General features: G+C 39.7%; 1 protein-coding gene across 3 annotated transcripts in view; it reads right to left on the bottom strand.

Moving 5' to 3' along the window:
* Window positions 1-2,056: 2,056 nt before the first annotated feature.
* The window catches only part of LOC121489616 (cytosolic beta-glucosidase), a 111,256-nt gene continuing 98,929 nt past the window's right edge, over window positions 2,057-14,383 (bottom strand). For 2 of the 3 annotated variants that reach the window (XM_041752849.1, XM_041752850.1), the window contains exon 7: window positions 2,057-4,234. In XM_041752849.1, the coding sequence (XP_041608783.1) occupies window positions 4,032-4,234 (203 nt within the window). In that variant the 3' untranslated portion in view covers window positions 2,057-4,031. The remainder of the gene's footprint in view (window positions 4,235-14,383) is intronic. The other variant, XM_041752851.1, reaches the window with a different exon arrangement.

Genomic DNA, 14,383 nt, shown 5'->3' on the forward strand with positions numbered 1-14,383 from the left:
TTTTTTTTTTGAATTTCAGTTCTAACGATTATAAAAATAATGGCAAGTTCCTGCTTCTGGCCCAATGTAAGGAGCTTGGAAATTATTGCTCTTCTCCTAATAAGAAAAAAGCCGAATGAGCTGAAAATTAGCTATTCTTCTTAGATCAGTCACAGAATTGAGGTCACAAGGAAAACCACTGCCACAAAAATTGGAGAGAGAGAAAATTGGAATGACAGTGAATCCCAACTGACCAGAGCAGAAACCTCTACAGGACATGGAGGTAGAACCAGAATAAGAAAAACCTGAACTGCAATTGACAAATTGTGGGAGGATCAGTGTGAACAAGTCGGAGAGTTAAGAACCCTGGCTCACACTAACTGTGCCCTTACCGTGTTCTGGGAACTGTCTAGATGTGTTACATCTATCAGGTCACTTATGTCTTGCAAGAGTTTTATGAAGAGCCCATTTAACAGATAGAAAAACTGAGGCACAGGGACGGTCAACAAGTGGCTTGGTTAGTAAATGTCAGAGCCAGGATTTAAATCCAGATGAACTGGCTCCAGGACCCGCATTGACAGTGATTACATTACATTTGCCTCATACCAGGTACCAGTGGCCTTTCAGGCAAAGTCACATAAGCCAGGTATGTGTCAGGTGACACCGACGATGCTGGGAAAACCTAGGACAATAGGACATTTACCCTCTACAAGAAACACTCATTAACGCTCACCATTAGGGACCACTCTTCCCTGTGACCCTAACCCACTACTTCTACAACATCTCCCCATCTCACCACTGCCACAATTAATAAGGTTAATTCTCACCTCATGAAGGCCACCATAAAGTGTCTCTATGTCAAATTTTCTTCTAATTTCATTCTTTAAGGCTCATCATGCTTTGTGCTAAGTACTATATCCCTCCCAGGACAACTAGAGCCTAAAATATTGTCATCCGTGATGAATATGTGTTCTCCAGGTAAGGTGTATTGCTAGTAATTAAACAGTATTAATTCCATCAGCTTTGATTTATTCTGCTCTCTCAGTAATGAAGCTCGGTATTCTATTTTTTCTCTGCCTAGCACTGAGCAATAGAATTGGTGTTTAAGGATTATCATATAAATCTACTTTTTGGTCAGTCAGTGTTGGGGAATTTTTTCAATATATTACAAATGTATTCATTATTCCCTCGTTCATAAAAATAATTAAAAGCTACGGCCGAACACAAATTCCCAGAGCACAAAAGCCTGACTGGCATGCCACTGCCAAATACCAAGGTTGCCAGCTTTTTAGTTTACGGGTTTCTTAATGAGAACTCGTACCTTCTCATTCAATAAAGGGCTTAGGTGGACATTTCCTGCTGGTGTTCACGGGAGTTATAAAACTAAAGCCCTACACATCAAAATGAAAATGGGCTTCTGTTATTTTCTGTACGTCCTTAGCAATTCAGAAATAACTTACCCTAAAATAAAAACTATCCTCTCCCCCCAAAAAATACCACAGTTCTTTAAAAGTGATGCCCAGAATGTTAATAACATGTGTTCACATTCTCTTAAAATTTAAAAAAAAAAATTAAAAAATAAAAAATAAAGCAAGGAAGGAAGGTCGAGAAAAAGAAATACAAGTAGACCCAATCCATCATGATGATATCCAAGTTTCTCCTTAGATAAAACAGACATAAAACACGTCCTTTACAAGCCTCAGATGACCTTCAGGACATCTAAGTACAGTATCTATGGATTTTTAAGTATAATTAACAACTCCTCTGTTTTTCCATTTAAAGAATCTGAGTTCTGTTTCCTTGACAGGCAAAAGCCAATCAATCTTGTTTTCAAATGCTAATACGAGCAATTAAAAATAACATTAATTAAAATACTACAGGAGCTGTTAGATTTGGGGTGGTAGAGACTTTTTTCTTCCCCTAAATTTATGACAATTCTAATTTACTGGACTAATTGAGGGAATACCCTTGGTTTGATCCGTTTCTGGGATGAGGAGCTGGCCCTTGAAATCCAGCTGAGAGCTGCAGAGAGCCACTGCACTGTGAGGAAGCCCCGGCACGCTGCAGCTCCAATGCTTATTTCACCTGGTAGACCAAATGTGACAGATCATTTTATTTACAGCACGAATATTAATTTTCTGGTTTTGGTAACGAAAATGCAGTGCTCATTTGTATTGTTGTAAAACTTGTAAATATGCCCTGTAGGATAAGTAATATTCAAAACAAAATCCTAATTAAAAGGAAAACTCAGTTGTCTTGCAAGATAATATAAGGAGGGCACATAAATTGTAAATAAGATACATGGTAAAAATGAAAAAGACAGGCTGGATAGGAAAGGAATGAAATAAGATTTGGAAATGTGCTTTTTAAATGAACACAAATTGTGAGATAATGTCTCATTGAACAATAAAAATAACAAAACAGTGGCAAAGATGTAATAGAATTTCCTATGTATACCATTTTAATCTTAATATAATTTTCCCCAGTGCATCCACGTTTATTGAACTACTACGACCATTTCTTTCCCACTCTGTCCAAAGTTACTAACACAGTGCTCTGTGCTGTAAATAATTCCCTGATTATGAACATGAAAACGATCTAGAAATTGACCACAGTATTTTTTAAAAATGACATCGTGTCTGCGTGGGGCCATAGGCCTTATGGGAATGGCATAGTATGGGTAGTTTCCTCAGGGAAACAGAAAGAGAACACAGAAAAACACATCCCCACTTCCTCCTGCATAGGCAACCCTACACCTTTGTTTCTTTGTTTTCCTTTCTTCAAGAGAAGGAGAAAAGTCCTCTGTGGCACCTGGACCTACAGTGTGCTGGACAGAGCCCAGAACTGATGCCAAAGAAATTCTTTGTCCTGGCAACAAATACCGATGTGAATTGAGGACAATTCACATCATCAGTGCATCCTCAGTTTCTCAGTCTGCAAAATGGAGGCGATAATACCTCTTAGCTTCAACCACAATACACAAATGAATGTTGCATAAATACTACTCAAATATGGAGGTGAGGGTCTAAATTTGATATATGTGAAAGGTTTGCCAGTGTGGACACCTTACATCCAGAGGGACCCCTACATCTACTACTACTAACCCCAACTGAGGAAGCTAGGTAAAATGTCCAACACCAATCCATCCCCATATTCATCTCAGACATGTATAGACATCTTACACTCACGTAGGTCATTCAATCCATGTATATATCTCATGGGTGTCATCAATGGTCTTACAGATATTAAACTTTAAAAAAATACCCAAAAGTAGAAAACATGCCCTGCTTATTATTTGTCTTTCATTTGGTGTCACTCTGGAGTAGGAATTCAGTTTCTGCTAAACATCAACTCAAATGCCTTTTTTCCATTCATAGTCTAATTTGTTTTATTAATTTATTATTTTTCAAAAATAATCCATCAGGCCAGAGAAAGAGGTACTTGTTCATGCATAAAGAAAATATATGCCAAAAGATCAACAAATCAATGTTGTTAAATGTGTTATAAATTAATTCCTTTGTTGAATAGAATGCATGACTATATAATGTTACTAACTTTTAATTCTGATTTTTTTATACTAAACCGTAGAAAATTTTTGGACCACATGAAAATAGATCTACAAAGCAAACAATAGCTGACATAACCAGAAAAACTAGGCTCATAAACAAGTGTTCTTATAATAAGTGGTCCTGCTGTTAGAGCTGCAAATCATGAGCACACCATCTTTATAAATTTTGCATTATTTTTTTCTAGAAAAATTCTAAGGATTTAAATTGAAGTTGCCAAATCCATCTGATTTCTTAATATAAAAATCAATTTCAGTGGTTTTCTACTCTGTTTTTTTTTTTAAGCCTCATTGATCCAAATGCAAATAGAGTAAAGGCCATCATTAAATACATCCCCAGGCATTCCATATTCAGACTTCATAATCACGGATCAGCTGGCAGGAGATGATTACAAAGGCAATTTGAGATTGTCTAAAGGATCACCAAAGCAGACTTCCTTTCCAAAACCAGAGGCTTCTTCTCCAGGAGACATGGGCCAGCCATCCTTTATAGATGCTCCTCTAGTCCATTGTTTTGGATGATCTTGGCATATTCCTTGGCTGATGTGTAAGGCACTCGAGGTCTAGCAGGATCCTCAAAATCAACATGGAAGAGACCAAACCGTTTACTGTAACCATCGTTCCACTCGAAGTTATCCAGAAGAGTCCATGCACAATATATTTTAAGATTGACTTTATCAAGTTGGATAGCTGATTTTTTTTTTTTAATGAGAGAAAAGAAATGAGAAAAAAAAGGAGGAAAATTATCATCTCTGGGAAGGCTTTTTGTAAACATACAAAATCACTAGCAACTACTGCAAGTATCTTTCTCTTGCAGGGATCATAGAAAAAAAACCTCTCAATGCTCTTTTCCAATTTTCTCTTTTAACCAAGTAGAGGTTCCATTCAAGAAGTTAAATTACATATCATTCTAATTATTTGGTCATTCCTTCATTTGATATATGTTTTATTCATCTATTCTTTACTCAATAAATATCTTTTTCAATTTCTATTACTTTTCATGCACGAAGAAATACAGATACACACAGACACAGTTTGTCCCTGGTACCTAAAATTATTCATTAAGGACACTGCTCAGCTCTCACCCTTTGCAGATGCCATGATACTTTATGTGGAAAATCTAAATGACTCCACCCCAAAATTGCTAGAACTCATACAGGAATTCAGCAAAGTATCAGGATATAAAATCAATGCAGGAATCAGTTGCATTTCTATACACTAACAATGAGACAGAAGAAAGAAATTAAGGAATCTATCCCATTTACAGTTGCACCAAACCCCATAAAATACCCAGGAATAAATCTCACCAAAGTAAAGGATCTGTACTCTGAACACTATAGAACACTTATGAAAGAAATTGTGGAAAACATTCTATGCCATGGATTGGAAGAACAAATATTGTTAAAATGTCCATGCTATCCAGAGCAATCTACACATTCAACGCAATTCCTATCAAAATGCCATTGTCATTTTTCACAGAGCTGGAATAAATAACCCTAAAATTTGTATGGAACCAGAAAAGACCCTGCATAGCTAGAGAAATGTTGAAAAAGAAAACCGAAGCTGGTGGCATCACAATTCTGGACTTCAAGCTATATTAAAAAGCTGTAATAATCAAGCCAGTATGGTACTGGCACAAAAACAAACACACAGTGGAACATAATAAAGAAGCTAGAAATGGACCCTATGGTCAACTAATCCTCAACAAAACAGGAAATAATATCCAATTGAAAAAAGACAGTCTCTTCAAAAATGGTATTTGGGAAATTGGACAACCACATGTAGAAGAATTAAACTGGATGATTTTCTCACACCATACACTAAAATAAACTCTAAATGGATGAAAGACCCAAATATGAGACAGGAATCCATCAAAATCCTAGAGGAGAACACAGGTAGCAACCTATTCAACTTTGGCCACAGCAACTTCTTCCTAGACACGTCTCCAAGTGCAAGGGAAACAAAAGCAAAAATGAACCGTTGGGATATCATCGAGGTAAAAAACTTTTGCAAAGCAAAAGAAATGGTCAACATAACCAAAATACAACCTATAAGAATGGAGAATATATTTGTAAACATCTTATCAGATAAAGGGCTAGTATCCAAGCTCTATAAAAAAAACTTATGAAACTCAACACTCAAAAGCAAATAATCTAGTTTAAGAAATGGGCAGAAGACATGAATAGACATTTATTTCTCCAAAGAAGACATACAAATGGCCAAGAGACAATAGAAAAATGCTCAACATCACTTGGCATCAGGGAAATACAAACGAAAGCCACAATGAGATATCACCTCACACCAGTCAGAATGGCTAAAATTACCAAGTCAGGAAACAATAAATGTTGGTGAGGATCCAGAGAAAGGAGAACCCTCTTACACTATTGTTGGGAATGCAAGCTGGTATAGTGACTCTGGAAAGCAGTGTGGAGGTTCCTCGAAAAGTGAAAAATAGAGCTACCCCATGACCCAGTAATTGCACTGTTAGGTATTCACCCAAAGCATACAAATATAGTGATCTAAAGGGAGACCTGCTCCCCAATGGATACAGAAGATATGGTGTACACATTCAGACACACACACACACACACACACACACACACATACACACACACAGGAATATTACTCAGCCATGAAAAAGATGGAACCTTACCATTTGCAATTACATGGATGGAACTAGAGGGTATTATGCTGAGCAAAATAAGTCAATCAGAGCAAGACAAATATCATATGGTTTCACTCATTTGGAATTTAAGAAAGAAAACAGAGGATTATAGGGAAGGGGGGGGGGAAATAAAATAAGACAAGAGCAGAGAGGGAGACAAACCAGAAGAGATTCTTAAGTATAGGAAACAAACAGGGTAGCTGGAGGAGAGGTGGGTGACAGCATGGAGTAACTAGGTGATGGGTATGAAGGAGGGCACATGATATAATGAGCACTGGGTATTATATGCGACTGATGAATCACTGAACTCTCTCTCTGAAACTGATAATACACTATATGTTAAGTAACTAAATTTAAATAAAATAAAATTTTAAAAATAAATAATAATTCCTTAAAAAAAAAAAAAGACACTGCTCAGCTTCTAAGTGCAACCTCCAAACAATCCAGAAAGTCCACTAGTAAGTTGGAAAAGGTGATAATAACAGGGCTAAGGCAGTCCCAGCTATTACCTTGTGTTCCTATGACCAAATGGAGACATGTCTTATAATTCTGGAAATAAAACCTTAAAACGGAATGGATCAACACACAACTCTGTACATGTATCTTAGACTAAGTAGGCATAAAAATGTTATGGCATCCCCTCTGCTCAACATCTAAACTCAGAGTGGTGTTTAAACCCTCCAAGAGCCAAAGAAATGGGCCATTTCTTCTCTAAATACACATATGCACATATACAACATTCTATATAATTTCATTTGTGGATACCCCAAAGCCCACCGTAAGATGTCAAAATGTGGAGAATTTTCTGAGTAGTTTTACACTTATTTCCATCATGTTAGTCAGGGAAATCAACTCAATTTTTAGTATTTTAAATACTTTAACAAATATTATTTTAGCATTAGTATTTATTAATTAGTATTTTAATTTAATATTTCAAGTTTGGAAAAAAAAATAAGCCCTCCAAGGTTGCATGAATTGTTGCACTGAATATTTCTTTCAAAACGAGAATAAGTAATTCTATTTATGGGATGGACTAATATCTATTTCCTACTGCAGAAATTAAATAAAAAGGCAAGTTTCCTTTACATGATAGACATATTCCTAAAGTTGGGTGAAAATGAACATTCATATGACATAGCAAATGTTAATGATATTAAGGATCGCTCTCAACCAAAATGACTCTTCTAGCATTGGCAAAGCAAGATTTACTTTACCTTTTTCTTTGTAAATCTGTATTCTGGGAGTCTCTTAAAGGAACTATACCCATAAACTATGACACATATATACACTCTGAATCATCTTGGAACTTTTTTTTTTTGACTATGGATACTCCATAGAAAAAAGGTTCCTGAGAAGTTAATTGACCCCTAACCCCTCTACCTTTGTGCATAGCGGCATGCAGAGTGCTGTACCTAAGAGAGCACCTTATGAATGGCGTTGAGACAGGAATTACACCAAGCTCTTAGATTGGCTATTTTTTAAATAAAGCATGGTTGAAAAATGAAATATATAATATTCAAGCACATCAAGTTTTGTAGGAATTAAAAACATTTATAGGTATTCCTTCTTCTCCTCGCCCACATTGCCTTTTGTGTCTCTTCCCATATCTGCCAACCACAACTGCAAAATATCAATATAATAAAATAATTTTATAACTAATTTAAGTTCTGCATGGCCTATACGTAAGAATTAAAACAGCCTAAACCAAATACCAGGCCAGAAAATAACAATCTCCTTCGACTGCCTTAGAATTCAGTCTGGGGACATGTGAGAATCTGCATAGTTTTTTTCTCATCTGCAGAACTACTGCCCAACAAGAAAGCCTGCTGGGTAGAAAGCCAGACAGTTTCTGAAAACACGCACAGTCCCACGGAACATGTACAAAGGATTGATTCATGTGCTCAACCAGGGGATAAAAACGGTGCCTCGCCTGCTTGCAAGGGAACAAAAGAGAAACGCTGACAATTTCATTGTTAACTGCCAGGAGTTCAGCTGCAGGTACTAAACTGCCGAGTGACACTGGTGGGTGTCTCTGCATTTTCATTGTAGGAACATTCAAATAGAGAATTACCTGGTTAGGGCTGAGGAGCTGGCCTGCTGGAATCCTTCTCATTGTGCTACCACTGGGAAAAATTACAAAACTGTGCTAGAGCCCGCGTACCTTTCCTCTTCCAATCTCCTCCAGAACAGAAAGAGACCCTCATCGCATTTCTTGTCAGTGTGATTTATGAGGTCCCAAATCTTAGTAGGGAAAAATCACTTCTGTGAGTTCACTTTCTTTCTTAAACCAGAATTGCGGGCAAAGTAAACACAGACTGACAGGGACTGTGGATGGGTACAAAGCACACACGGGATAAAACGACAAACACACAGAGCCAAAGTTTGGTTTTGGACTTAAAAGGCCGGTGGAAAAGGCCTCACAGTCAGCAGCTGAATAAAAAGATGCAAGGAGAAAGATACCTAAGACTTGCTAATGCATTAAAGTCTTAGTCTGTTCTAATGAGGAGAACCCCGTGCCAGTATTGGACTACACACACGTGCACACACACATACATGCACACACTGCCCTGTTTTACCCAAACTGAGAAGGTTGAGGGAATGGTCTTTCATCAGACCGCCCTCATTTGTGACACAACTATAAGTTCAAGGGATTCCCCAAACCACCCTCAGTTTCAATACTTTGCTAGAACTCAATAGAATTCACTGAACCCTGTATACTCACAGTTGTGGTTCATTATGGCAGAGGATACAAGTCAACATCAGCCAGAAGAAGAGACGGATAGTTCAGAGACTCAAGGGCTCCAACAGGAAGCCCCCCTCCTCCCCTCCCCTAGGAGTCCTGGGATGGACATGTGACAACGTGCACAGAGCAGTGGCAATCAGTTGCTCACCTGAGCTTCAGTGTCCAGAGTTTTTATTGGGACTTCATTATATCGTCACGCTTGATTCATTGGCTGTCCCTGTAGATGAACTCAGACTCCAGGTCAAGTGACACTGTGTTACCCAATGCCCACAACTTCAATCACAGGGTTGGTCTTTCTGATGTTACTAGCCCCCCACCCTAAACAAGGACATTCGGTCACACATGGCACAGGTTTCCTCCCAAAAGCTGAGGGCAAAGTCCAAGCCATTATTTGGGCAAAACCAAATTCTTAACTACACACACACACACACACACACACACACACCTATCTTAGAAGCTCATTATCTCATGCTACTGGGCACAATCTTCTTAAATTACTGGTTTATGAAGCGCCGTGATTATGCCCGTGTTCATCATGGCTAAAAATTGGGCCCTCGGCTTCAGTGGGATTTCCCAACAGTTTATAAACAGAGATAGTCTTTGTTGTCAAGATTACCTAAGACTTTATAAGACATCCATGAATGTGGCACAACTGTTCAGCTGTCAATCAGCTAATCCACAGACCCAGGCCGCCGTGGTGAGAACCAGTAGAAAGGTTCCAGACAGTGCAAAAGGCAGCTCAGCTTCTAAGCTGAGCCCCTCACAGAAGAAAAATGACAGAGATAAAGCCCCGGGAAAGAGTGAGAAGGAAAAATATTAGCATCTCGATTTCCGTGTTCCAGTGATGGCAGGCTACGTTATTTGAGCAAGCCCTCCTAATGAAAACAAGTAAGCATGCTGGATAGAATTTTAAAAGCAAATCTTCAAAACAATGAAAAGCTGACAATTTCATAGAGAATTACCAGGCCAAAGCAGGATGAAGTAATTAAAATTGATAGGCACGGCGGCTGCTTTCACCTCATGGAGTTTTCCAATCTTAGGAAATCAGAATCTTTTCCAATTTTCTAGGGTGGGGTCAAGTGTCAAAGCCCAGAGATACAGAGAAGGAAATCTGAGACCCCACCCAGAGGAAACTAAGACCCCAAAAGACTAATCCCTCAGGGGAAGGGTTAGCCAGAAACAAACCAGTCACTAGAAAGTCTCAGGTCATTTTTGGCTCAGAAAATGTCAAATCTAGGGGCACATGGGTGGCTCAGTTGGGCATCTGCATTTGGCTCAGGACATGATCCCGGGGTCCTGGGATCAAGTCCCACATCAGGCTCCCTGCTCAGCGGGGACCCTGCTTGTCTCTCTCCCTCTGTCCTTTCCCTACGTGTGCTCTGTCAAATAAATAAATAAAATGTTAAAAAAAAAAAAAAAAAAGAAAGAAAATGTCAAGTCGGGATCTTGGATAGAGGTGATCTCAGATTGATAGTACCCCTGAAAGGTACAACATTCAAATCTGTTTTGGGAGGAGATACCTCTATTCCAACCCTTCAATTATTATCACAAATATTTTTAGGTATAATCATCAGCACATAATTAATTATAACCAGAAAGGCATGGGAAAACAGTGATAATTAGAAAATTGGCAAAATCAACAAACAGAAACAGGGGCATCTGGTGGCTCACTCAGTTAAGCATCTGACTTTGGCTCAGGTCATGATCTCAAGGTCCTGGGATCGAGCCCCATGGCAGGCTCCACATTCAGTGGGGAGTTTGCTTCTCCCTCTCTCTCTGCCCCTCCTTCCTCCCACAACCTGCACACAGACATCTGCTCTCTCTCTCTCTTTCTCTCTCAAATGAATAAAATCTTAAAACAAATATAACCAGAAAGTCATGGGAAAAACTATGACAATTAGAAAATCAGCAAAATCAATAGACACCGTACACAAACCCACAAGAGCTCAGTTATTAGAAGTGTCAGACAGACTCTAAAATATCCATGTCATTATGTTTATATCGTAGAGATAAACTGAAATATCTTCAAGGTTCAGGAATCTATTAAAAATTATGTGCTTGGGCAGCCCGGGTGGCTCAGTGGTTTAGCGCTGCCTTCAGCCCAGGGTGTGACCCTGGAGACCCAGGATCGAGTCCCACGTCGAGCTCCCTGCATGGAGCCTGCTTCTCTCTCTGCCTGTGTCTCTGCCTCTCTCTCTCTCTCTCTCTCATAAATAAAATACTTTAAAAAAGTGATGTGGCATATTTGGGAAAGGAACTAACACTTAGAATCCCAAATGCAGCAGTTAGTAGTTGATGGAGCCTGGAGTTTCTCCTGAGTGCAGTGGGGACAGTCATAGCTCCTCGTAGGGCTGCTGTAAGATTAAGTGGGATAAGCATGGCCCCAGCACAGTATCTCACCCATGTGGGTTTCTATCATCTTCCTCTCTGGCCCCCTATTAGCAGAATACAGAATCCAAAGTTAAACTATACTTTGATGTGCCCTCTCCCCAACAACCCAGATATTTCGATGAAGTTGAAACTGGGTTTACATGAGCATCTGGGACAATGTAAAAGAGGAAGAGGAGTCAGGGGGACAAACCTCTTAGTCTAAGAAAGTATAAGGACGAAGGGAGGGGCACAGACTATATAAATCTGAAGACAGAGCTCTTTACATCAGTTAGAAAACTCCTTTCTTTTCTCCAGGGTGACATCTCGCTTGAAGGCCTTGCCTGGCTTCCTGCTTCTCTGAGTCCTGAGAAGCAGCCCTGAGAACCCTACGGCACTGAGTTTCAGGTGTCTAAGCTCTTGAGCTTGTGAGATGTTAGTTGAGCCAGTGCATCATGGGATTTACTTTTTGAGCAGCAAATCCAATCCCAGATATGGAAAAAAAAAAAAAAAAACTAAAAGAGTGGGTTTGAGTCAAAATCCTTAAGTAGCATGTGGCTAAGTCAATGCAATATAACAAGTACAAAAGGCAGGATGCAAAACAAGCTCAGATTCAGTCACTGAAATGGAAGGGGAACGGATCAAAGACAAACACAGGTTGTAGAGCAGTCTTGGGGGGTGTCTCTGAGGGTCATGGAATATTTTCTATTTGCATTAACTTATTGTTGAATACGTTGTATATAGAAGAATCAGGCTGATATAAAGACATGGAGCCAAAAAACATCAATATGATTACTAATCCAGCAGGGCACTGTTTCTCAAAGTGTTGACTCTGACCACCAGAACCACTGGGAATTACCCAGGGTATATCTGAAAAAAAAAAAGTGTATTAGCCTCACCCCAAATCTACTAAGATCAGAATCTCTTGGGTTGTGTTATGAGCTAAATTACGGCCCATCCAATCCATATGTTGAAGACCCATTCCCTAGTACCTCAGCATATGACTTTATTTGGACATCAACTCTTTTAAGAGGTAGTAAGTTGTTAGGGCAGACCCTAATCCAATGGAAGGGTGTCCTTCTAAGAAGACAGAAGTCACCAGAGCTGTGTGTGCGCCCAGAAGAAAGACCAGTGAGGACACAGTGAGAAATTGGTTATCTGAAAGGCAAAGAGAGAAACCTCAGGAGAAACCAAACTTGCTGACCCCTCAATCTTACACCTTTAGAAAATAAATCACTGTTGTTTAAGCCACCCGGTCTGTGGCATTTTGATATGGCAGCTCTTAGCAAACTAGATTGAGATCTGAGAATTTCTTTTTTTTTAATAAACTACCTCAGTGATTTTTATACTCAATCAAGTCTGAGACTACTAAGCCTAGGATCAGCTCCAAGAGTCCACTTCAACGTTTTGAACACAAAGGCATCTCTCTTGAGGTTATAAATGTAGACAACTCCCTTAGCCTGTTAACACTCATAGCCAGAGAAGCCCTAGGCCAAGAGACACAGCAGGCCAGGCTTCACCACCTTTCAGAAATAGGGGACCATGGACAGATGAAGGTGGGAAGCCTGCAAGCTCAGGAATGCCACATGCCTGTCATCCACTGTTTAATCAAAGCCTCATGTTACCCCAATGGATCATGAGAAATCTTCTCAATTCACCGAGGGTAATTGGTTGATTGGTGGCTCCCTGTAAAGATCTGTCCATCCGAAACTTGTGACTGCGCCCTTATTTGGAAAAAGGGACTTTGCAAATACAGTTAAGGATCTCAAGATAAGAGGGGCACCTGGCTACCTCAGTCCAAAGAGCATCTGACTCTTGATATCCAGGTCATGAGTTGGAGCCCCACAATGACTGTGGAGATTAGTTAAATAAAACTTAAAAAAAAAAATCTCAAGATGAGATCATCCCAGATAATGTGAGTCCTAAATGCAATGACCAATGTCCTTAGAAGAGAAGGAAAGGGAAGAAGACGTGCAGGGAAGAAGGCAACGTGAAGAGAGGCAGAGATTGGAGTGATATGTCTGTAAGCCAAGGCATGCCAAGACAGCCACCAGAAGCTCGTAGACAGGCATGGCATAGCTTCTCTCTCAGAGCCTCCAGAAGGAACCAATCCTGCTGGCACTTTAATTTCGGATTTCTGGCCTCCAGAACTGTGAGACAATAAATTTCTGTTGTTTTGAGCCACCAAGTTTGTAGTAATTTGTTACAGCAGCCACAGATCATGCACCATACTCCTGTAGAGTAGTTGCCAACTGGGCTCCAAGTCCCAAACCACCCACCTGATTTTGCTGAGGGCTTGTGAGAATCTTTCCTCAAGGCCTGTCAAAGAGAAAGAAATCCTTCCCAGGACACAGTTTGAAGCAGATTTTCTGGCAATTGCCCCACACACCAACCTTGCAAATGTGTTTCTCTGAGCTTGGTTGAATTGCACAGAGCATTACAATTGGAGGACAGCTTTAGCTGGGTAGCAGTGCCTGCAAGGGAACTGGCACACCAACTGCCTTTCCCTTTCTTTGGAAAATAAAATAAAATAAAACAGAACGACATCAGGAAGATCTAAACATAGAAAATGCACAATAATTCCCCCCACCCCAACTCCAGGTGAGTATCAGTGGCTGGACAGCATCTGTGAAAATGTCCAAATAATCCCAACACAGGAGGCCCCACCTGTACATGGGAACTTCTAGTAGCAAAATCTATGACTCTCTCAAAATAGAGTCTGAAAACCAAAGGCTAAGTTTTAAATATTTTATAGGAAAATGCCAATTAACCAGAAATAAGCTGTAAAGATTTCTTAATTATCTGTATTGTTCCTATTACTTACATTAGATTGGGGGGCGGGGGGACCTTGCAAATAGCAAGCAGTTGAAAGGTATAAAAATATGTATTTTTACTTAATTATAAAGCTGATCTGAGAGGAGGTGCCCATTCAGTGTCCCCTTCTATAATGTCTTCATCGATATTACTTTCACAGTTACCTCTGTGAAATAGAGAAGCTGACGGGGTGATGGGCACTGAGGGGGGCACTTGGCGGGATGAGCACTGGGTGTTAAGCTAAATGTTG

This window comes from Vulpes lagopus, chromosome 4 (assembly GCF_018345385.1).
Source record: "Vulpes lagopus strain Blue_001 chromosome 4, ASM1834538v1, whole genome shotgun sequence".
Classification (NCBI taxonomy): Eukaryota; Metazoa; Chordata; class Mammalia; order Carnivora; family Canidae; genus Vulpes; species Vulpes lagopus.